Genomic DNA, 22,705 nt, shown 5'->3' with positions numbered 1-22,705 from the left:
GAAAGCCTGGTTCTGGCAAAGACGAGGGCTACCGCACAAGTGTTACCTGTTAGAAACAGAACAGTTAAAGAGGGGGTCCAAACAGAGCCCTGTGAGAGGGGGCAGGCCTGGGGGCTAGTGTGGGCACTGAGCATGACCCAAGATCAGGAACTAAGGGGCAAAGAAACAAGCAAATGCGCAGAGAAAGGGTGTAGGTGTAGTTTAAGTGAGGGAAAGTGTGGAAGACAAAAAAAGAGGGGAAGAGAATTTCAAAGAAAAAAAAACTAGCGTTGGGGCTCAGAGGGAGAGGAGAAGCTACGCTGCATGGATGGGCAGCGGGGAGCGATTGTCATGGAGACAGGGTGGGTTCACTGAAGTTGAAGAAATGGCTGTGGAAGCTGAGCACCAGCAGAGATAAATACCAGGAGTTAGCTCCTAGCCCTGGCAGGGTAACGAACGGTAGTCTAGAAAAGGGCAGGAGGCCCCATGGAAGATGAAAGGGCCAGAATTTTTTTTTTTTTTTTTGGCTTACCCTAATGTTGAAGAGCCAAAGGGAAGAAGTTGGTAAGAGTGAAAGGGGAGCATGAGGGAATATGAGGAGAAATGGAGTGCTTTGCGATGCCAGCCTAAAAGGAGGCAGATGTGTCCAGAAGCATAGGAGGACCTGGCTTCCATCCAGGAAGACCCATATCACGCTGGCAGAGGCTAAGGGGACTGTGGGTGGTGGATAAGGGGCTGAGGTTTGAGAGAGGAGGAGAGATGATGGAAGCCAATGGCCTGGGCTCCTGGTACCAGTATATATCATGGTCAGAGCAGAAGGCACAGTCGATGGACACAGTGGAGGAAAGATATACTGTGGCCAGCATCCCGCAGGTACCAAAGGAGGGCTCAGAGTATTACCCAACAGTGTAGTGTGTGTGTGTGTGTGTGTGTGTGTGTGTGTGTGTGTGTGTGCGCGCGCGCAGACGTGGCTAAGCCCACAAATGAGGGCATCAACTGCAAAGACCCGGGAACACTCTGATCATCACAAAACATAGAACATTGTGCTTCTAAAACTGTGGGTCCAAGTAGAAAATAAGTCATAGGGACTCCACCCTCAAGATGGGGTAGTTTGGTGGTCTGTTATCAAAATAGTGAGCATGGTCTCTCCCCAGGCTCTAGCTTTGTGTTCAGCTGTATGGCATTTTCTGCCTGTATGCCGCCATTGTAATCCCTTCCCACCATGACGACATCACCAGGATTTAGAGATGGCAGGCACCCATGAAACAGTAACCTTCACTTGCTTCCTTTGTTTATTTTTTCCTAAACAAATGTATTCGTTTATTCATTTTACATCCCAATCACAGTCCGCTCCCTCCTCTCCTCCCGGTCCCACCTCTGCCCCCTCCCTCCTTCCCCTCTTTCCCTCTCCTCAGAAAAGGGAAACCCCCTTACAAACCCACCCTGGCCCATCAAGTCACATCAGGACTTAGTACATCGTCTTCTGTTGAGGCCAGACAAGGCAAAAGTGATCCAAAAGTGGCTTCTTTTCTTTATAAGAAGAGAAAACCACCCAGCCTCAGGTGGTTTATTTAAAAAAAAAAATGTTATTACATTTATTTATTCAGTCAGTCAGTCAGTCAGTCGTTGGGTAGGGATGCATCCTCCAGCATCATGTGGAAGTCAGAGGACAACTTTGAGAAGGTCGGAACTCTCCGTCCACCATTTGCATCCCCCACATAGAACTCAGGCTTAGCAGCATACCCCCTCACCCACTGAGCTGCATCACTGGACCTCAACATGGTTTTGGTTTTGTTATAGCAATGCAAAATAGATTAAGACAGGTAGAGTAGGCATGGGTTGTAGCCCGAACTTTCGCACCCTCTAAGTGTTACTGAATTTTGCTGGGCTGTATGACTCTCATCAGTTAGATGATGGGAAGGATACAAAATTCCTCCTGCAGAGAAAGGAGCTATGTCCGCCACTAGCATGTGGGAGGTGGTTAAATATGAGCTGTTAGCATGGTGGCCGGCCCAGCAGCCCCATTTCATCTGGCATTCACTTAGAGCTCAGTTCACACAGTGATCCAAGCATGGCAAATAGCTGGTGCTTCCAACTTCAAGCATTTGCAGGTGGCCCTCAGAACTGCACATGAAGTCGGGGGCTCACAGAGCGGTGTGCCACCCAGGATAGGCCTCTGAAGTTCTGTTGGCCACCTCAGCCGAGCCTGCCTCTGAGGTCTCTCCCTCCTTGCTAAGCCCCTCCCCACCACCCACTCATTGGCATCCTCCATGCCCACCCAGGCTCCTGGAGGGGTCATTTACCCGCCAGAGACATCATCATATTCTGTAATATGATTGGAATCTGAATATATATTTAAAATGACAAGATGGAAATTAAAATTTAAATAAAGAATTACTTTTCTATAAGTTTCTCTGAAAGCAGTAATTTAGCAGCAAATTGATAGAGAGAGGTAAGCGCTGGTCCTTTAAACCATCGTGTGGTTTCCAGCGGCCGAGCCAGAAGTGTCTCAATTTAACACATCATTGGTTAGTATTATTAGAAATTTCATCAGACTCTGCGGTGCATTGTGGTGGAGCTCAGAAGGGGAGGCCGGGGCCATAGGCCTGGGGCCAAGAGAAGCCACCCTGCTTAGAGAGGGTAGGAGGGTCACAGGACACCCAGCACCATGTGAGACTCTAGCTCTGCTCTTCTTGTTTGTAGCTCAATGGCGATCAGAAATAAGAGCCGAGACACCCTTAGGTGCCATTAGTTCCTCCGACAACTTTGTGGGTCGACACATCCTCTAACCCCCGAGGTTCTCAGCCTTCACGTTGCCACGACCCCTCAGTACAGTCCCTCATGCTGTGGTAATCCCCCCAGCCATAAAGCTATCTTCATGACAACTTCGTAGCTGCAGTTTTGATACAAATCATAATGTAGACACCTGTGTTTTTTAATGGTCGTAGTCGACCCCTGTTCTCATTCGACCCAAAAGGGTTGCAACCCACAGGTTGAGAATTGCTGCTCTAACCACTGGAAACCTAGGCCCAAAGCAGGAGTCCTTGATAAGTGGCCTCCCCAAGAAGCTGGCTCCCATGAACCACATGGGCAAGGCCCCTAAATATGTTCCAGTCAGGACCCAACAAGCAATCATATAGGCCCTAGAACCCCAGACTCTGGGGCACAGGCCTGGGGAAAAGACTGGCAAAGAGTGGGCCTGAATCAGCACCACTGTAGGCTTATTAAAATGGCACATTTTGGGGACTCCATGATCCAGGGTTACAGACTCAGAGCTTCTAGGACTATGGCGAGTTCCTGCCAGTCCTCCTAGATGCACCTCACATGCCTCACGTTGGAGACCGCTGCAGTGGTGGTGTCTGGACAGCTGTGCCACCATGCTCTGGAATGAGAAAGCCTAGCAGTGTGGTAACACACTCCGTGGCTTAATCAAAAAGCACCGAGGCACCAAAAGATCTCCCACCCGTACGTGAATTCCACCATTACCACGCCCTTGCTTTAAATAAGCCTCACCTTCCCCAGAATTCACGGCTGCCCGTGAGCACACCCTGGGAAGTGGGCACACTTGTCCCCTGAGGGAACGCATTCACTGGGCTCCACAACTCGCCACAGGTGGGCATCAGGAAAGCCCTAAGTGTCTTGAAGGGAGAGGGATGCTGGATACAAAGGAAAAGTAAACCTTTTGCCAAGGAAGGCTGCCGGTCTGTGCCCAGCCATGGAGCTGACAGCTGCTGTAGTGAGCTGTGTTTCCCCAGAGAGATGCAAGGGCAGATGGTCAGAGGTGCCTGAGCCCTACCCACTCCGCCACGTTCAGGCACCAGTCCCTGCTATCCTCAGAAAAGCAACAGGAGTGATAAGAAGGAAAACGAAATGGACAGCATTCATGGGCTCCCCAATCCACGGGTCTCTGACACCGACCTTTGCCGAGTGCGTCAACCCAGAACTGCGCTAGCCTCTCTAGGCGGATCAAACTCCCAGGCCACACTCTCTCTGCGAGGCAGGTCAAATTATTGCGCCAACTGTTGAGGAGGCTACCAAGCAAGGTTTTCAGAGGGAGGTATCCAAAATGTGCCCGGCGGTCAGAAAACGGCAGCTGAATGTCCATCACCACCTTCAGTGATCCTGAGCGAGGGGCTGCGGGAGCGGGCCCTCCAAACATGTCTTCTCCAAGTCGGGTGGGCACCGCAGGGAGTCCGGGTCAGAGTGTGGCAAGTTCCGGGCCCTCTGCTGGCATTTTCCTCCCTGTGGCTTCTCAGCTTTTTCTCCCAGGCCTACTCCCACCACCCATCTGGGGAGGCTGCATGTACTCGTTTTAGTATTTACACAGTGACAGCCCCCTCCTGTGTTTATGCTGACCCTAATCCTCTGTGAAATGCTGGGGGATGCAGATAACACGGGATGTGTTTGCCCAGAACAACACACCAGTGACTTTTGATCTCTTGTATTTTACCATATGCAGTAAATACAGTAAAGTGTATGTCTTGGGTTTTCTTTCTTTTTTTATTTTTTTCTTTCTTTCTTTTTCCGTTAGTGGCTTTACAATATTTTCTAATATCTCACAAATTTGTTGTTGGGGTTGGGGGTGCAGGGAAGGCTGGTTGGGACAATCCTGCAGGGCCTGTGTTGATGCCAGGCATCAGATAGCATTCACTGACCCGGTGCCTGGCCTTCAGGGCAGAAGCTGTGAGTGCTCCTAAAAGGAAGAGCTGGAGGGGTGGTGAGATAGCTGAGTTAGCCAAGGGCTTGCTGTTCCAGCGTGAAGGTGCTGAGTGCAGACCCCCAGCACTCACTTTAAATAAATGTGTAAATTGAAAGCGGGGAGGGTACATAGTCACACACGTGTCATCCCAGTACTGAAGATGAAGATACAGCGGGATCCCTGGGGCTCGCCGGTCAGCCGGGCTGCGTGAACCAATGAGAGATGCTACCTCAAAAACTGAAATGGAGAGTGATTGGGGAAGACAGCCAACATCAACCCCCACATACGTGTGCACATACAACATACACATACAAAGACAGGCTCAGGATTGGTGGAAGGGCCCTTTTCCCATGCTCTGTCAAAGCAGTTAAGGGCCTCCATTCTCTTCTTGTCAATCTCAAGTATGTAGTTCATTGTCCTGTTGAAGGCTAAGAGCCCCTTGGACTGCATAGCTGCCATTTCCCCCATGTGGTGTTGATTCTCCGTTATCCCTTGCCTGGTCTCCCTTTGTCTTTATTATATCTTTTCTTTTTCTTTTTGGTTTTTGTCTGGTTTTAGTTTTTGGAGACAGGGTCTCACAAACCCCAGGCTGGCCTGGAACTCATTTATGTAGCTGAGAATGAAGTTAAACAGCTTCTCCTCCTCCTCCTTCTTGTCCTCCTTTTCCTCTTTCTTCTTCTCCTCTTCTTCCTCTCTTCCTCTCCCTCCTTCTCCCATCCTCCTCCTCCTCCTCTCGCTTTCCAGTGTGTGTGTGTGTGTGTGTGTGTGTGTGTGTGTGTGTGTGTACACCATGTGGAGATCAAAAGACAACTTGCAACTGGGCCTTGGTGGCACATGCCACTAATCCCAGCACTTGGGAGGCAGAGGCAGGAGGATCTCTGTGAGTTCAAGGCTAGCCTGGTCTACAGAGCCAGGACAGCCAGGGCTACACAAAGAAATCTTATCTTAAAAAAATAAAAATACAACTTGCAACAATCAGTTCCCTCCTCCCACCATGTAAGTCCCAGGGATCAAACCCAGATCATCAAGCTTGGAGACAAGCACCATTACCCTTTAAGCCATCTCACTGGCCAAGTGATGCTGAACTTCTGTTCCTGCCTTCTGAGCGCCGGGACTGCAGGAGTGGATCTCCACAGCCAGTTTTATTTAATGGGGTCAAATCTAATGTCTACCTGCATGCTAGGCAAGGCCTCAACACTTTTGTTGCTTGTTTGTTGGTGGGAGGATTTGGGTTTGCTTTGTTTGGTTTTGTTTTTTGAGACAAGTCTTGCTGTGTAGTTCTGGCTGACATACAATTGGCTGTCTTTGAACTCACAGCAGTCCTCCTTCCTCAGACTCCTGAGTGCTGGGATTACAAGCGTAAAACACCGTAACTGGCGAGTGTAGCTTTTCTTAGCTGGGGCATGAGTACTGCCGTTAACAAAAGTAGGAGTGAGGCACCATGTGACTCTGCTCCCTGTGGTTTCTCTCCGAGTCTTACGTCACCATACAAGTCCCTGAGCCTGGTGTCCCATGGCACTGTTTGCAAGTCTGGCCAGGAAAGGACTTTGACCATTGCTGACCCCAGTTCCCCAGCGGTGCCTGTGGTCTAGAGTAGGAACAGAAACAAACTGAGGTAAGGTTGGAGGGACTCCAGACACTCTGGTAGGAAGGGGGCACTCCCAGCTGAGAGGGACAGTGCTGGCACAGTGCACACCACGCTCACTGACACTCAGGAGGTGCAGCCACACCGGTTGTATGCTCCACGTGATGACAAGGCCTAGGCCTGCAGGTTCCAGTCTGGAAGCAGGTCTGGGAGGCACAGGTGCCATCATCAGAGGCATGCCCTCAGAAATGGGTCGTGTGAGGGGGTGAACTAGGCTCTGTCCTGTTTCAAGGCTAGAAATGTGCCAGCGGATACAGGGTCCCGTGATGGTGATCTTAGCCCCAATCCGTTGGTGTTATGCAATCCTGCTGAACTTTGGTGACCCACCGCCAGCCCATCTATTCTGGAAGCATTCTAGGATTTCCTGGCTCTCTTGATGCCCTTGAGAAAAGAGTGGAAGATGCTGTATTTGAGACTTCCAAGAGCCAGCCTCAGCATCCTACAGCTCTGCCATACCCAGGCACCCTGGGGGATCAATAGTCTCTGGTCATTTTTAGTGGATTAGGTTAGCCAATCCTCTGATGACTATGGAGTCAGCCGGTGGTGCCTAGCAAGGAGAACCAGACTATCCATGGCTCTGCTCCATGGACCTGAATGTTCCAATCTTCCTGAAGCATGTGCTGCAGATTCATTCATTCCTGGAATGAGCAGTGCTGTCGCTGCTCCCGTTGGCCTGAGCTGTGGCTCCTAAACCGTGCTTGCTTGCATCCTGGGGACAGCTATGACAGGCATAGCACCTGCTGGGCCAGGCATGGCACTGAGCATGTCTTCACAGAGTTTGCCTGCCAGGACAGGGTCAGCAGGACCTCTGGGGCAGCATGCTGGGCATTGAGATCATGCAGAAAGCTAAGATAGAGAACAGGCGAGGACTAAGAGGACCCTAGGAAGTCTAAGTCCCCATCATCATTCAAACCTCCCTGACCACTTAGTCGCTGCAAATCTTTGTGGTATTTTTGTGCAAAGTAACGAGAGTCCTCTCTCTGGTTGGACTGCCCAGCAGAAAACAGGCTCTCTGGCTACCGTAGACTTGTGCGGTTTAAGCAGGAGGTCCTCCACAGGAGTTCAAGGGCCTCTGCCTTCCCCGCGGGGTGTCGTCTCCATTGACCCCTCTGCTAGGGATCTTTGTATTCTTAGAGCAATACTATGTTTCTGGTCTCCCCAGGCTGCAAGAGGGTGCCCTGCGAAACTGCTGGGGCCTGTGGGAGGACAGCCCAGTGCCAGCAGGCACCCTCAGCCTGTGCGGACACCTCACAGAGCTTCAGCCATAAAGGACCTGGGTCTTTAGTGTTCTTCAGTCTCTGAAAGAAGCAGGATGCTGTCAGCCACCGTAAAAATGTGACCTTTGAAAATTTACAAGAGCCGGAGTTTAAAAAGCTGCTGTGTTAATGATGCATCCCATTAGCATCTCATTAAAGGGAAGCGGAGAGAAACCAGCTCAAGCCCAGTGATGGGCAGATAGGACCACTCTGCAGAGCTAGTGGGGGAAGGCGATTCTGGACAGCCTCTCCTGATGAGTGCCACTGTGTTACTGCAACAAAAGCCATGGCCAGGGGAAGGTGGCTTTCCAGGTGTCCCAGAGAGTGGCAGTGGGCAGAAGGGAGAGGTATCAGAGACCCTGCCCAGCCCACTCCTTCCCCATGGCTGCAAAGCTGGTCATTCTTGCACTGGCAGCCCACCCTCTACCCCCATCCCCTCCCAACCCCTGCCTTCCTTCCCTAAGGCAAGCCCTCATGCAATCGAGGAGCAGCCTGGATCGCTCTTGGGATTCAGATGTGTGTGAATTCAAGACCGCGAGAGGGAGGTTCAGAGCTAGAGTTACAGACCCGTGGAGCGTCCCAGTCACGTTCAAAATCTGCCATCTGGATGTGATTATTTGGGGCCCTTGGCAGGAAGAGGGTCACGCTGCCTCACACGCTACTGGTCAGCCCAGATATGGTTCACCTGGAATCCCTGGCCCTCTCAGCCAAGGTCACACTCCTGCATCTAAGTTGTTTGTCGACGGAATCAAGAAAGAAATATTCACTTGATTGCGTTAATAAAATAAAATCCCTGAACTGCAAATTGCTTGCAGTTTAGGGTGTTGCCAGCGAGGAGTAGAATAGGAGTGGTTTTATTTATCAGTCCTGAAGTGGGGGGGGGGGGACTTTAGAGCAGCTTTCTTCCATTGAAGAAACCGCCTGTACTGATCACGAAAGACACAGAGACAAACAGGAGGCCAGCAGCTGGGTAATCTCCTCGTGGCTCTGGATCAGCCACTGCACAACACCCAGCGCACCCGCTTCTTTGCCTACCCAGCATTCTCTGTTCTACCTGGACAGCCTCTCCTGATGAGGGCAAGGCCTGAATCTGAATGTCCTGGGCCCGAATGACCCAAATCGCCACTGCCCTGGCCAGTTCATGAAAGAGGACCCCAGCCTGCTTTACGGCATAAGTGAGTGAATGCATAAGCCTAAGTAATGTGTCGGGGGAAAATGTGCAATTCTTCAAGTTCAGAAACTCCCCTGATTTCTGGGCAAACAGTAGAACTTCCAGAACCTGATCACCCAAAGTCAAAGGAAAAAAAAAAAAAAGAAGAAGAAGCAGAGCTCCTGGCAGGAGTGGCAGTCTCAGGGTATGTTTCCAGGCTTGCCCCCTGGATAAGTTGCCATGAGGACCTGAGGATCCAGCCGTGCAGAAAAGGTGGCAGGGAGGGGACTCAAGAAATCCTGAGCCAAGCTGCTGTTTCCTGTCTGGAGAGCCTCAGGGTTATGGGCAGCAGAGAGGGGCTCCAGCGCCCTCTCCTGGCAGAAAAGGTTTCCATAGTGTGAGCAAAGAGGCTTGCTGGCAAGGAGGCTGGGAGGCAACGTGCCCGCTCAACAAGGCTCTTGAATAGGCACAATGCAGTGTCCTCTTCCTCCGCCCCCCCCCCCCCCCGCTCCGTGCCTCTGATTTCAGGAGCAGTTTCTGTGCCTCTAAACCCACCGTAATCCCACATCCTGGAAACAGAGAAAGGGTTGCAAATGACTAGTTGGCATCTGCCTCCAGACTGGGTACATGTTGAAAGTTGCCTTTTCAGAGAACTTGAGAAAAGCCTCCCCGATGCTTGCTACGCCTCGTCACGATTATGGCTCTATTCCAGAGCCACCTTTTGTATCCCCCTCCCATCTCATCCATGTCACAAGCGGGAGTGGGGCCTCTGCTGAGGACGCTTGTCCCAGAAATTGTTGTTTTGGGGGGGAGGGGGGAGACTTTTCCTCTGTCCCATGTGCCGTGTCACAGAAGTGGAGCATTAAAGCACAGGCCAGAGACAAAGTGCACCTAATGCAATTAGTTCAGCACTGTGTCCCTCCCACCCCAACCCTGTCTCAACGCTGCCTGGCTCCTGCTCTCCCAGCCGGCCCTCCGACAGGCTCTGTGTACCAGAGTATGACACAGCAAAATCATAGAACCCCCAGAACCCCCGCCCAGACTACTGCCCACACCCCTGCCATGTGCCTGGCCTACAACCCAGGGGAATCACCCTGCTCAGGATCCCAACGGGAAGCTCTGCCTCCAGCTCCATCACTGGGCCAGGCACCATCAGAAGTTGCTACAAGAAACGTGGTTTTCACCTGAAGATGCTTGTGTCCCCGAAGGACTCCCACCCCTCATCCCACATGCTACTACCCTAGGCTGAACTGGGTTCCTAGGAGCTGGGACGACTCTTCTCGAAACCAGACCCGCTGAGATCCTCACTCCCTTTGTCCCCCAACTTTCTCAATATGTTTAAGACTCTTTAATTAGTATTATTTATAAATACCGGCCATTGAAATTTTTGGTATTTAGATGGGATGACACACAACTGCAATCCTAGCACTTGGAAGTGAGAGATAGGAAGGTCACGGGTTCAGGGGGAGACTGGAATACAAACCCTTTAAAAAAAACAAGGGCTGGGGATGTGGGTCAGGGCAGAACACTTGCAAAACATGTACGACGACAGCAAGTTCGATCCCGAGAACTGTTTGTTTTGACAAATGCATACAAATGGAGACAAGAAGCCCCCCATAATCGTCTCTGACATTTGGGGTGTTCACCTCTCACACATAGTTCAACAGCAGGGCGATTGCATAGGGAGGTCACTTGGGTCTAATCTTGTGGCCTGCTTTTCTCATCAGTATCGCAGTGGGAACACTGTGCTTTCTCATTAAGTTTCTAGAAAATATACCTCTTAGTTGCCAATGTTCTATCAGGACTGTAGCCTGGGGAGGCCACTGTCACCTGATGTTTGCTTTCATCCTCAGAGTCTCTTGAAAGTTAGCTCACGGAGCGTGCAAGCTCCCTTACTGCCATGGGTTCTTCCTACCTGGGAACATGAGCCAACCTGTCCTATCAGCTCCCGTAACTCCCTGCCTTCCTCGATGGGATACCTGAGTCTCTGCAGCATGTGTAGGAGTGGGGTGGGGAAAGAGTAAATGCCCTCACCGGCCAGCTGATGATGATGGTGTCCTGCAGAGTGAACATGTTGCCGCCTCATTAGGGGTTCCTCGGTCCACAGCTACAGTAAACTCCTTGGGCACCTGACAGACTGGGAATGAGTAGGTATGTGCTCAGCACATACCCTGGACAAGTGGGTAGTATTTGGGTTATGGTGGGTTATTAACAGTCTGAGGGCTGAGGTGCCCCTCACACCAGAGTACGGAAAGTTCCATCCTTTGTAGTAGCTCCCCTGGGACAGGCCTGGCAAGGCACTGACTTGGAATTCCTGGGGGCCAGGAGCTCATGAGAGGACAAACCTGTAGATGCTCTGTCCTGATATCCCATGATCCTTGCTGGTAAGGAGGCAGGGCTCCCAGCATTAGGGAGGCTAGGTGCAGGCGCTCTCTCTCTCTCTTTCTCCCTCCCTTCCTCTTCCTCTTCCTCTTCCTCTCTCTCTCTCCCCCCTCTCTCTCTCCTGCCATGATGAACCCAGTAAATAAAGCTCAGAGTTCAAGAGTACTGCTGAGGGAACAGGTTCCAGTCACGGCCCTAGGACAGTCTATGCTCACCATTCTCATCTGTTTCCCACAGGCTCCGGGCATCTCCAAAGCTGAAAGTCAGTCCCAGGGACTCACGACAAGCATCCGATGGGGGCAGACTCCCATCAATCAGTCCACACCCTGGGACACTGATGAGCCGCCCTCCAAACAGATGAGGGAGAGCGACAATCCAGGTGGGTGTTCATCAGCTGACAGAGCCATCTACGAGCCCGATACGGGACCTGGCATGTGTGAGACCCTGGGAGTTTCTCAAGCCTCATCCAGGGAGATTTTGCCTTGCCTGTGGTTACAAGAGCACCAGGATGCCCTGGCCCCAGGACTGGGATTTGTTCCATATCATCTTGGTCCTCCTGCCGACCAAAACAAAGGACCTCCCCTCGCCCTCCCATTCTGGTGTAGATACCATGTCTTCTGCCAGATAAACATCCCAAGCCCATCAGTCACTCCACCGTAAAGCCCATGAATTCCAGTCCCTTCACTTTCCTGACAATTACTCACTCTGTATCCCTCTAAAGTGCAAAGCCACAACTCAATGCTTACGGCCTACATCCTGTCTGACCAACAGTCTTCCTTCTGCCCCTCCGCACTGGTCATTACAGCCCTAGAGCATAGCTGTTCAGCCCACAGACAAATCATCTCCTGTCCCAGCAACAAAACTCAAGGTTGTCACAAGGCCGCCTCGTCATAATTGGGCTCAGGTTTGGGGACAGAAGAGCACACCTCTCAAATCTCTACCAGGGGGCCACCGTGATCTCAGATGCAGTCTTTTGTGTTTCCAGTTTTCCCCAAATCGCATCCTTTGTAGCCCAGTAGCTCCCAAGTCATTGATTAAGAGCAGAGATCGGGGTGAGTGACTAGAGGCCTCTCTGTAGGTCTCCATCTCCCTTCAGGCATTCATCTGGTCAAACAAAATGAACCGTCCTCGTGGCATGGCATCTTGGAGCTGTCTGTGGCCTTGTCATTTTGGAGGCTCTGACATCCTGAAGAATGTTTCTGGGTTCCCTAGCTAGTCCTGGGGAGCACCAAGTTTGGGGTGACGGGCCTTGGCCTTGAGACATCCCACCAGACTGGCTTGTGGTGCGCTCACCCCCTCTGCTTAGTTTGGACATGTTTCCCTTCAGCAGCCCCTTCTAGAATCAAGCCAGCAATGCTTTGCCAGTGTTTCTTGGCTTGCAGTTTCCCTCTCTCATTTCGAAAATCATAAATATTTCTTGCACATTATTGTGTGCCGTGTTCTGTATGTGACCTCAAGGCTTGCAGCAGTCTGACATGCCACACTTACCGTGCCTGCTACAGGTGAGGAAACTGACAGGCGTGTCACTCATCCGGAGCCAGAACCAGGACTCAGATCTGGTTCGTTCTGCCTCCACTTCCTCACTCAGTGTCCCTGCTGGTCTAAATGGCACTATGCCCTCGGGGCTCCTGATCCCCCTTTCCATCTTCCGTCTGAGAGGGAACTCGAGCCCTTCCTTCTAGCCTCCAGGGCTCCCAGGCTTCTGTCTCAGTTCCCCCATTCTCAGTCGACACCCTAACCCCGAGAGAGGAATCATGAAAACCAAGGTCAGACCAGGCAATGGAGGCCCAAACAAAGTCTCCTCAAGTCAGAGGTGACCTGGACTAGACTTCTCTGTCATTGTGTCTTTCAGCTTCCTTACAAGCCCCACCCTGAGTCACCTCCACGTCAGTTAAGCTCCAGGTAGACCCAGGCCCTGCCCTGTCTGACTGGGCACAACTGGCCTCTCATCTTGCATCATACCTTAAGAGGAGTATCTGGACTTCCTTGTCCCCCTAAAATTACCTTAAGAGCCAAACTGGGATCCTCCTGATTCTAACAGGGCTAGCTGTGTAAATGGCTTGAAACAAAGCCTGGAGTCCCCTCAAATCTCCTCCAGGATTTTCCAGACTCCACCCACCTCTTCCTGGGTGCCTGGGAATACCATCTTCCCTGAGCTCACCTGACATGGCAGCACTGTCCACTGCCAGCCTCCTTTTCGACTCCCACCCACAGCAATTCTCCAGCAAAGGAGGACACACAACACATATGCCACACCTACCATGTTGGACACTCTGTTGGTTTTTTTTTATTATTATTATTAGTTACATTTTGTTAATTCTGTATCCCAGCTGTATCCCCCTCTCTCATTCCCTCCCCAATCCCACCCTCCCACCCTCATCTCCTCCCTGCCCCTTTCCAAGTCCACTGACAGGGGAGGACCTCCTCACTCTGTTGGTTTTACTTTGTTTCCTTGCAAACGCGCTTTCTGCATCCAGTTCTTCGTCCCCATGAACAGATAAAAAGAACGAGGCTTGGAGAACTGAAGCAGCTTGCTAGGGCTCTTAGCTCACAGGTAGAAGAGCTGAGATGAACCGAGGGCTCTTTGAAGGCGTCTGATTATTTTTCCTTCTGCTTTGTTGTTTCTCGTTTCTCACAAACAGATCTTTCTTCCTTCTCTGGACCCCCCATAGTCATTTGTCATCTCTTTGTATCCTCTAAACACCTCGTCCTACAACTGTCACTATACATTCTTTTATTTGTTTGTTTTTTTAGGACAAAATCTCATTGCATAGCTTCGGTTGCTCTGGAACTCGCTATGTAAACCAGGCTAGCTTCAAACTCATAGAGAACCATTTGCCTCTGCCTCCCTCCAGAATGCTGGGGTTAAAGGCATGTGCCCCCATACCCCGATTTATCACATTAAACTGCTGAGTGCTTGAACATGAGTGTGTTAACCATTGCTGTTACTCCGGGTCCCAGCCCAAGGCCTGGGACAGTTGGCGTTTGTTGAACGACGGTAACCGGTAGAATAACATTTTTTTTTCCATCTCCCTTACAGGCACAGGGCCATGGGTGACCACCGTGGCCGCCGGGAACCAGCCTTCCCTGATCGCACACTCCTATGGAGTGGCCCAGCCTCCTACCTTCAGTCCGGCTGTGAACGTCCAGGCCCCAGTCATCGGGGTGACTCCCTCACTGCCTCCGCATGTGGGGCCCCAGCTCCCGCTGATGCCAGGCCACTACTCCCTCCCGCAGCCGCCCTCCCAACCGCTGAGCAGCGTGGTGGTGAACATGCCTGCTCAGGCCCTGTACGCCAGCCCTCAGCCCCTGGCGGTATCCGCTTTGCCTGGAGTAGGACAGGTAGCCCGCCCGGGACCCACTGCCGTGGGCAACGGCCACATGGCAGGGCCCCTGCTGCCTCCACCTCCGCCAGCCCAGCCATCTGCCGCTCTCCCCAATAGTGCTCCTGCCACTAATGGGCCCCCCACAACAGACTCGGCCCATGGGCTACAAATGCTTCGGACCATTGGAGTGGGGAAGTATGAGTTCACCGACCCAGGGCACCCTAAAGGTAAGTTCTGCTGACACACCCACTGTGTGCCTGGTCTGTACTTCTGTACCTCCCTGTCCGGTCACCCCGACACAGTGAGGCCTGGGGTGTGTTTTGTGGTAGCTCTTTCATTGGCCTCAGCTAACCAGGAGCTGTGGCAGGAATTCCCTGTTTAGTCAGGGGAAGTCAGGCAGAAAGCCAGTGTGGAGGTTGAGACAAGCAACAGCAGGATTCACAGAGCAAGAGAAAAAAGATGAGAAGAAGGAGGAAGGAAGAGGATGCCTGAAAGTCCAGAGCCCAGGCCGTGCTCACCCCTGACTCCCAGGCCAGGGCAAGAGCCACTCACTCCTCTTAGGGGCCACTAGGGCAGTCCATCGGGCCTTTTACCACTTTCCATCCACAAAGACATTAAAAACACTATCCGCCTGTGCCTATCAGAAGGAGCCTTCTCCACCAAGCTATTGACAAGAGCAGGACCAGGGTCCAGGCATGTTCCTACCATCCTGAACCACCTGAGGTTTTGGAGTTTAAGGACTGAAGGGCCAGCTCTGGACGGGCCTTCAGGGGACCCCAGCCCCCAGTCCCAGGGGCGTTTCCTTGCAAGACCTCATAGGTAGTTCCTTGGGAACAGAAGCTGGGGAAGGAAGCACACAGCAACATGGTTCTCAGCACAAGCTCCAGCCTGAGCAGCAGGACTCAGGACATTATGTGTTTTCCCCACAGTGTCTGAGCAGGACGGGAGAGCCAGGACCAGGACAAAGCTTTGAGACTATCTGTCTTAGATTTGCCTTTCCCTAATGCAAAGACATCCCCAGACAGGCCAGGTCCTGATCCTGAGACGTGAAGAAGGAAGGTTATCAGACCCCAGCCAGAGCTAGGCAGCTCAGGGACAGGAGGAGGCAAGAGGGTCTCTGTCAAGCACTCCAGGCTGCTGGGTTAGCCATGCCTCCTTCAAAAGAGCCAGTAGGTGGCGCTAGAGAGTGTACACAACTAGCCTCAGAACCCTTGAAAGTCCATCTCGAGGGTCTCTGCCTCTTAGCAATTAACCGCTCTCTGCCCACGGCTCTCCAGACATTTGTCACCATCCTTCTGAGCCATTCTCCGGTGTTGCTGAGCACCCCAGCCACAGAGCCCGTGCCTAGCTCCCTGTGGGGTTTCATTCCGTACCTGCGTGAGCCCTGACTGCCTTTGTTTGGGAAATCAGTACTAGTTTTAAATGACAAAATTATAGAAAATTACATCTAAAATCTGGTAAGCTCTTGCTTTGTTTAAAATTTATTTTTTTATCGAGAGAGACTAAATTGATGTCTTCTTTGAACTGTTATGGTTTAGCAACCCCTGTCTTTGAGAGAGAGAGGGAACAACCTGAAATAACAAAAGCGCACACATGCACATACACACAGGCGCACACACACACACACACACACACACACACACACACCACAAACCCTCACTCACACTTTATGAGCCATCGGCCCTGACACAAGAGTTTATGGGGTCCCAGCTGTCCAAGGCTATCCCAAAGCTAGAAGCCCTAGGCAGCTTCAGTGTCCTCCTAGTGAGAGGCCTGCTAAGGCCAATGGAAAGGTCTCACTGGCTTTTCAAGTTCCAGACGTATGTCCAGAGAAAAGGAACTCTTCTGTACAGTATGGAACCAGCTCTGCTGTCCCTCGAGTTCCCTGGTCTAGGGATGGACACTGTACTGGGATCCATCTCTCTAAAAGTTGCTAGGAGTGGGGTATCCCCAAACACCCTCACCCCAGACATGGGGAGACAGAGGTAAAGTCAGGCTGCTGGGAATGTTAGGTCAGTGCTACTCCTAAGACAACTGTAGGCCAAAGAGTGTGACCTGACGTCTGCGGCCCCAAGCCCTCCAGGTGGAAAAGGCCAAGGGGAGCCCTCCCATGCCATTTGCTATACCAGTCCCCACAGGATAGGCAGGGTCTGAGCGAGAGGCAGGAAGCTGAGCTCAGAAAGTTCATCGTGCCCATCTTGCAGGAGCCTTTGGGGTCCTCCAGCCAGGGTGCATGGGTGACCTGCCCAGCACACTGCCTCCCCTTGGCGTTCACCAGACCAGCTACTTCTCCAGATTACATTAGTTCACACGTCCATTTACGGCCCTCGCTACCTGGCACGTCCCCTTGTATTTGTGAAATACACACCTAAGGACCTACACACCTACAAATGCTTGACACCCAAGCCTGGATGGGTTCTTTTTTTTCTTTTTTTTTTTTTTTTTTTTTAAGTAAATTCTCCTTTCATTTCTAATCTTGAAAGCCTTTATTGCTGGAGCTATAATTTATCTGTCAGGTCTAATGTCAAACAACTACATTTAAGGGGGAAAAAAGGGAAACCCAAATTTTGAAACCAAATCTTTGTAGCTTGCCATGAAGAGTCATAATCCCAACAGCCACCACGTGGGTTTAGATTTGGGTCACTTTTAATTTTTGCCCCCCAGGGATTTTTTTTTTTTTTACATCCCTAAAACCCATTTGATTTCACGCTCCTAAATGACAGACAGCTGGCTCCAGGAGGGAACAGGAGGCACCGCATGATGGTATATCAACACAAATCAGAACTTCACTTAAAAAAAAAAAAAAAGGAAACGAAAGAAAGAGAAAAGAAGAATTTCCTTTTCCCCCTAGTCTCTGCTTGAAACCTTGCCGGCATTATAATAAGATCCACTGTGCACTATCTAGCTCATTATGGTCCTATGATTTTTGCCTCACCATTGTTTGATGAGACAACCTGGCCTCTCGTGGGGTTGAGTAATTATGCAGAGAGATCCCCTCCATGAAGAACGGGTCTTGCCAGCCGGAGGGATGGGCCACTGGTATTTTTAGACTTCATTAGTGCCCTGATTTAAAATTTCACATTTTGTTTCTTGTAATTATCTTCCGATCGACTGCACGAAATCTTCAGTTGAGGCTCTATTAGTCCGCCTTCCCAAAAAGGGCATTGGGACTTTAATTTAAAACTTAACCAATTGAAAAAAGAAAGGTGGTGTGCAAAATGCCTTTTGATTTGCAGTAGGTCAAGCGACTGTCTCTCATCTGTGACTAGGGAAGCCAGCATGCCTGCGGTTTGCTTTAATGAGTGTTATTTAAATGCATTGAGCACATATAGATTTTCTTAAGAAACTTACAAGATAAATCTTTCTTTCTCTAAGAACAATTTGAGGGTGGGAGCAAGCTGTGGAATTTTTTTTTTTTAGATTATATATTGAAAGGTAATTAAAAATAGATTTCATGTGTGCAAAGTGATAAGGGAGGAAAACGGAATTAGTTCCATTTGAGTCTTTATAAAAGACCCAGTGCGTTTGTCTTGTCATTAGATGGGGGTGGACCCCTGGGCTGATCCTGTGGGAGAAGTACAGCCAAACTCAGGCCTGTGTGAAACCTGAGGTCTAATAACCCTGTCCCGAGAGATCTTTAGATCATCACAGAGGTGCAGGCTAGGGACAAGGTGATTTCTGCCATCTTTAATCAGGAATTGTTGGTGGCTTAGACCGAGGTTGGAAGTTTCTAAAATCCCCAGACCCTGGGTCCAGAGGGGAGCTACAGAAAGGCTGTCTGCCTCAGTGTCTGGGGGGAAAAGAGCTAACAGTACCTGCTCCCTTTCTTCCAGAGGGGAACATGTCTGTTCTGGTATAAACACTGTCCTAGGCATCGCGTAGGGACCAGGATGAGCCATCTGCAGAGTTTGGAACGAGGAGCTGCATGATGCATGAATGGTTCCACTTCTGTCTGTGGTTCCAGTTTCTCTCCTCCATCCCTAACCCTAGACCTCCAGCCCAAGAAGCTCTGTCCATCCCTGGAACTGCAGCGTGCATGAGCCACAGCTGCTCCAACTCTAGCAGCAGCAAAGACAGTAGCTTAGGATAGGCTGAGGCGTGTGGAATAGCATGACTACAGTAGGCCTCCAGATCTCTCTGATACTCCCTTCCCTTCCCTTGGGAGTGTTACCTGAATGTGGTTGTTCATGCCTGTCATTCAGGACAACTGAGGCAGGAAGACCAGTATGAGTCTGAGGCCAAACTTAGCTACATTGTGAGTTCCATTTCAGCTCAGCCCGGGCTACAGAGTGAGACCGTGCCTCGCAAAAATCAAACATAAATATATATAAGGTGTATAGACAATATATACAATGAGACACTTGTACTACCCTACTGGAGTCCAAGGGAGGGCCGCTGGGGATTGTGGGTGTGGCCGTCCCTCACCCCTTGCCTGCACGCTCTCACTGGAATCTAGCCCAGTGTCCTGGAGCGCAGCAGCAGGCAAGCCCATGCAGGGCGAACAAGGCTCACAGCCTCGTGGTCCAGCCGCTTCCTGAGAGATGGCATGAGTTGCTTTCCAGCAGAGGCTGGGAGACTGTGCACCAGTCTCCTTAGTCATGGGGCTAAGGTATATCTCATTCGTACATCTCCTTCCTCCTTGCCCCACACCCACAGCACACCGTTCTCCCTGTCACCTCATAAATGCCCCGGAAGAAACTGAAATGAATGACAAAGCTACCCACACACTACCCCCGCTTCAGTTACCCCGACGCAGGCCAGCACTCCCTGGGCCGCCGTCCCAGAACTGCCACACTGAGTCCATCCAGGGCTCAAACTCAGAGCCACCACTTGACTGGCCCCCAAGGGTGTCCCCCGAGCGCAAGCTCCAATATTCTGCCAGGGTGGTCGTTTTACAATGCAGAGCTTTGTCCTGCCACGCCGCCTGCAAATGTCTCCAAAGATCCCAGTTGTTCTGGTGTCTGGTGGCCACCCATGGTGTGATGCCTAAGCCCCTGACACCCACTTGCCTGGCATGTCACCTTTTGAGATTCTACCCACAGGCTGAGTTCTCGGGTTCTCTCTATTCTGCGCACAGGCCTTGCTCCCATTCTCTATCTGAGGCATACCCCATGCTTTGACTCACCTTATAGGCAGACCTTTCACCTTATAGGCAGTTTGCCTGTTCTTCCCTCCTCAGACAGACTGTGAGCCTCCATGCTGGGTTGGGTAAGGCCTTCACTGGAACCCCATTCTAGCCCAATAGCCAAAACAGACCTCTGCATCGAGAGTGAAAGGCGTGTTTGATGGATGAAGGCGCAAAGCCAGGGCTCTCTGCAACCTGTCTTTGTTTGGCAGAAGCAGCTGGTACCCCCAGGTATCAGTGCAGAAATCTCTCAGGGAAGTCACTCTGCAGTCCTCATGCCTGTCCTACACTAAAAGTCGTCCTACACCCCGGCGCCTCCACACAATGCCCTCTGCCCCAGAGTGTAATGGGATCTGAAATTCTGCCCCAGTCTCCTCATCTTTAAAACAATAATGGCAGAGCCGCTTCATATCCATTGCCGCGAGGATTGTCTTGTTTTATTTGCAGTCCTTAGCACGGTGCCCGGTATAGTCACTATAAAAGTGTGTGTGGTCTCTCTCTCCGTCAGTACCACCTTTCAGCATCCATAGCATTTTAGGAGTTTAGGTTAATGTGACGAATCAAAGACCAGCTTGCCTTCCAGAGTCTTAGAAGAGCATGTTAACATCACGATGTCTGAAGGCCTGGCTCCCAAGGGTCCCCTTTGAATGGCAGAAAATTGCTTTCTCCCATTGTAACATTTTACAGTCCTCCACCATTGCCATAACAACCAGAAGAAACCAGCCTATTGCTGGCACCTTTCCCCTAAGTCCAAGGGCTGTTCATCTTTGGGGGAAGGGGTTCCTTCTCTGTAGCCTCACGGGAGGTCAGCATGCTGTGACCTTCATCTTGATAGCAGGGAGCCAAGGTCATGAATGCAGGACTAGGGTTCATATCCACGGATGCAGCAGTAGATTGAACAACTAGAGTTGTCTGATTCCATGGATCAACTGGCCAAGGCAGGGTGATTTGGTCAGGCATGTATGGCTGGCAGCAACAACCGTCAGGATCCCGGATAGGCTGCTTGGATAGATTTCCCAATCCCTCCACACACTAACCCTGCAAACTTATGCTGGGAAATGGGACTCTACCTCAGTTTCCAGTCTGTAACCCAGACCAGCTGGAAGGATTAGATAACATGAAGTCTAGGCACGGTGCCTGGTGCATAGTAGGTTCACAATAATGCCACCTGCCCTGGCTCCTCTAAGTCTTAAAGACTCCTAAGGGAGGAAGGCAGTTGGCCTCCCCTGCTTTCGACCCCGGAGCCAATCCTGTCACCCTCACTCTACCGGGTAGGCCCTCTCACTCTGCCCACAGTGCCCACACACCTTCTTCCAGGAGGCAGCTGTGGCTCAGCCTGTGGAACTCACAGTTCTGTCCACACCCACAAGACATTTTCTCTTCACTAGACAGAAACCCGCCCCAGCCCATGGTGAAGCCCTCCCTGCCTTCCCTGGGCACTGTCCTCGGGGCTTTGTTCCTCATTAACTGGAGAGTGGTCCGGGGCTTAACGGTTTGGTTAACAGATCATTTGGCTGTGAGTGAAACATGCGAGCAGCAGATTGCAGTGAAGGCGGCCAGACCACCCAGAGACAGTGTCATCCTCCTAGCAGGAGGTGACCCAGCCTCACACCCACCTGCTCAACGGGGCACAGGCAGGTAGAGGGCTCTGGATTTTCTCATGCTGCTGGGAAAACATTCTGACATTCAGCCTCTAATATATGTCCTTAACATCCTCAGTCTCAGAGATCCTGCCCACCCACCTGCAGGGCATGGCTAGAGGAGTCAAAATGCTTGTAAGACTGAGAGGGAACAAAAGGAGGAGGCGTTTTTCAGGCCTTTTACCACATGGCACCGACACCAGCTGCCCTGACCCAAGTAAGCCCTGTCATCACTCAGGAGCAGGCGACAGTGGAATAACCTAGCTACACACTGGGTCGGTGACACTCGGAGGTTCATGGGATTGCTGCAGTCACACCATCTTCCTCCCTGATGCTCCACTGGGTATTTACTGAGCAACTCATACATGTTCCGAGACACCAGCTCTGTGTAGAGCCCAGACGTGTCTTCTCCCGTAAGCCAAACAAAAAAGGCATGGGCAGCATGCTGGCTCCCTGCCCCACACAATCTCTGCCTCTACCAAGCAGGAGGCCCTGGGTGATCCGAAGGGCTCCAGACATGGGAACAGGCCTTCAGAGAAAGTTAGGGCTTGGCCGTAGGGGAGGCTGCACTCCATTGAAGGAAAAAGGAAGGAAGTGACAATGAGAACCGTGGAGGCCAGGAAGATGGCACTAGAGGGGAAGACTGTAAGGGGAGGCAGGAGGCAGGAAGGTAGATGAATGGAAGAAAGTTTGATGGAAGAACCTGATACAGAACTGATGTTCCAGGATCTGTCAATCACAGAATCATACACATGCACACACGCACACACACACAAGCACACAACAGTCACGCATGCGCAGAGTAGTACTGCTAGTACCAGTACTACCACCCCTACTACCAAGTGGTCCACAAAGAAAGCCCTCCTGATTTGAGACTGGGTTGCCTAGTGATTTTCAGGATGTCTGTTTCTCGGAGCACCGGGCACTCAAAGCCTGAACATACACACAGGCTCCGTAAGGCTGCCCTCCCCACCTCAGTCAGACAGTGTTTGGTAGGCAGTAACATGTGGCAAACGCCTGTCCATCTCCAGGCCTTCCTGGCCTTAGAAGGTGAAAGTTTCTTTGATCGTAGACCTAGGTGTGAGACTCCTAGCCGCCACTAATCCTGAAAGGGAAATCAGGAGCACATCGGGAGTCCAAAAGCTCTCTCCTGCCGTGACAGAGGCTCAGTGACAAAGTTCCTAGTTGTCTACCCATTATCTGAACAGGCTTCACCTGCTGGCGGATGATACCTGTAAAGGCATGAAGCGTCAGGGCTGGTTCCAGGATTTCCCTCTGCAGAGACTAGGGTGGCTTCCGAGCATGATGTCTAGATAGAGTGTGTGCGGTGCCCGCTGCCTGCCCCAGTGGGATGGGGAGAGGCCGGATAAACGGTCTACCACATCGTGAAGCAGAACTGGAGAGAGCATGGCAGAAAACCAGTTCAATGAGAAGCGATTCGGTTGAAATTACCTTCCGTTCAGGAGCACACTCGCTATTCTAGGAGTGTTAAAGGTAAAAATA

At 51.2% G+C, this 22,705-nt stretch overlaps 1 protein-coding gene across 6 annotated transcripts in view; it reads left to right on the top strand.

Annotated features, from left to right (window-relative positions):
• The window catches only part of Klhl29 (kelch like family member 29), a 294,873-nt gene that overhangs the window by 222,794 nt on the left and 49,374 nt on the right, over positions 1–22,705 (top strand). For all 6 annotated transcript variants that reach the window (XM_021644969.2, XM_060365570.1, XM_060365561.1 and 3 more), the window contains 2 exons: positions 11,349–11,490; positions 14,152–14,664. In XM_021644969.2, coding sequence (XP_021500644.1) covers positions 11,349–11,490; positions 14,152–14,664 — 655 coding nt within the window. The remainder of the gene's footprint in view (positions 1–11,348; positions 11,491–14,151; positions 14,665–22,705) is intronic.

Source organism: Meriones unguiculatus, chromosome 1 (genome assembly GCF_030254825.1).
Source record: "Meriones unguiculatus strain TT.TT164.6M chromosome 1, Bangor_MerUng_6.1, whole genome shotgun sequence".
Taxonomy (NCBI): domain Eukaryota; kingdom Metazoa; phylum Chordata; class Mammalia; order Rodentia; family Muridae; genus Meriones; species Meriones unguiculatus.
Note: the sequence above shows the minus strand (reverse complement) of the source record. Positions and strands in the feature narration are given on the sequence as shown.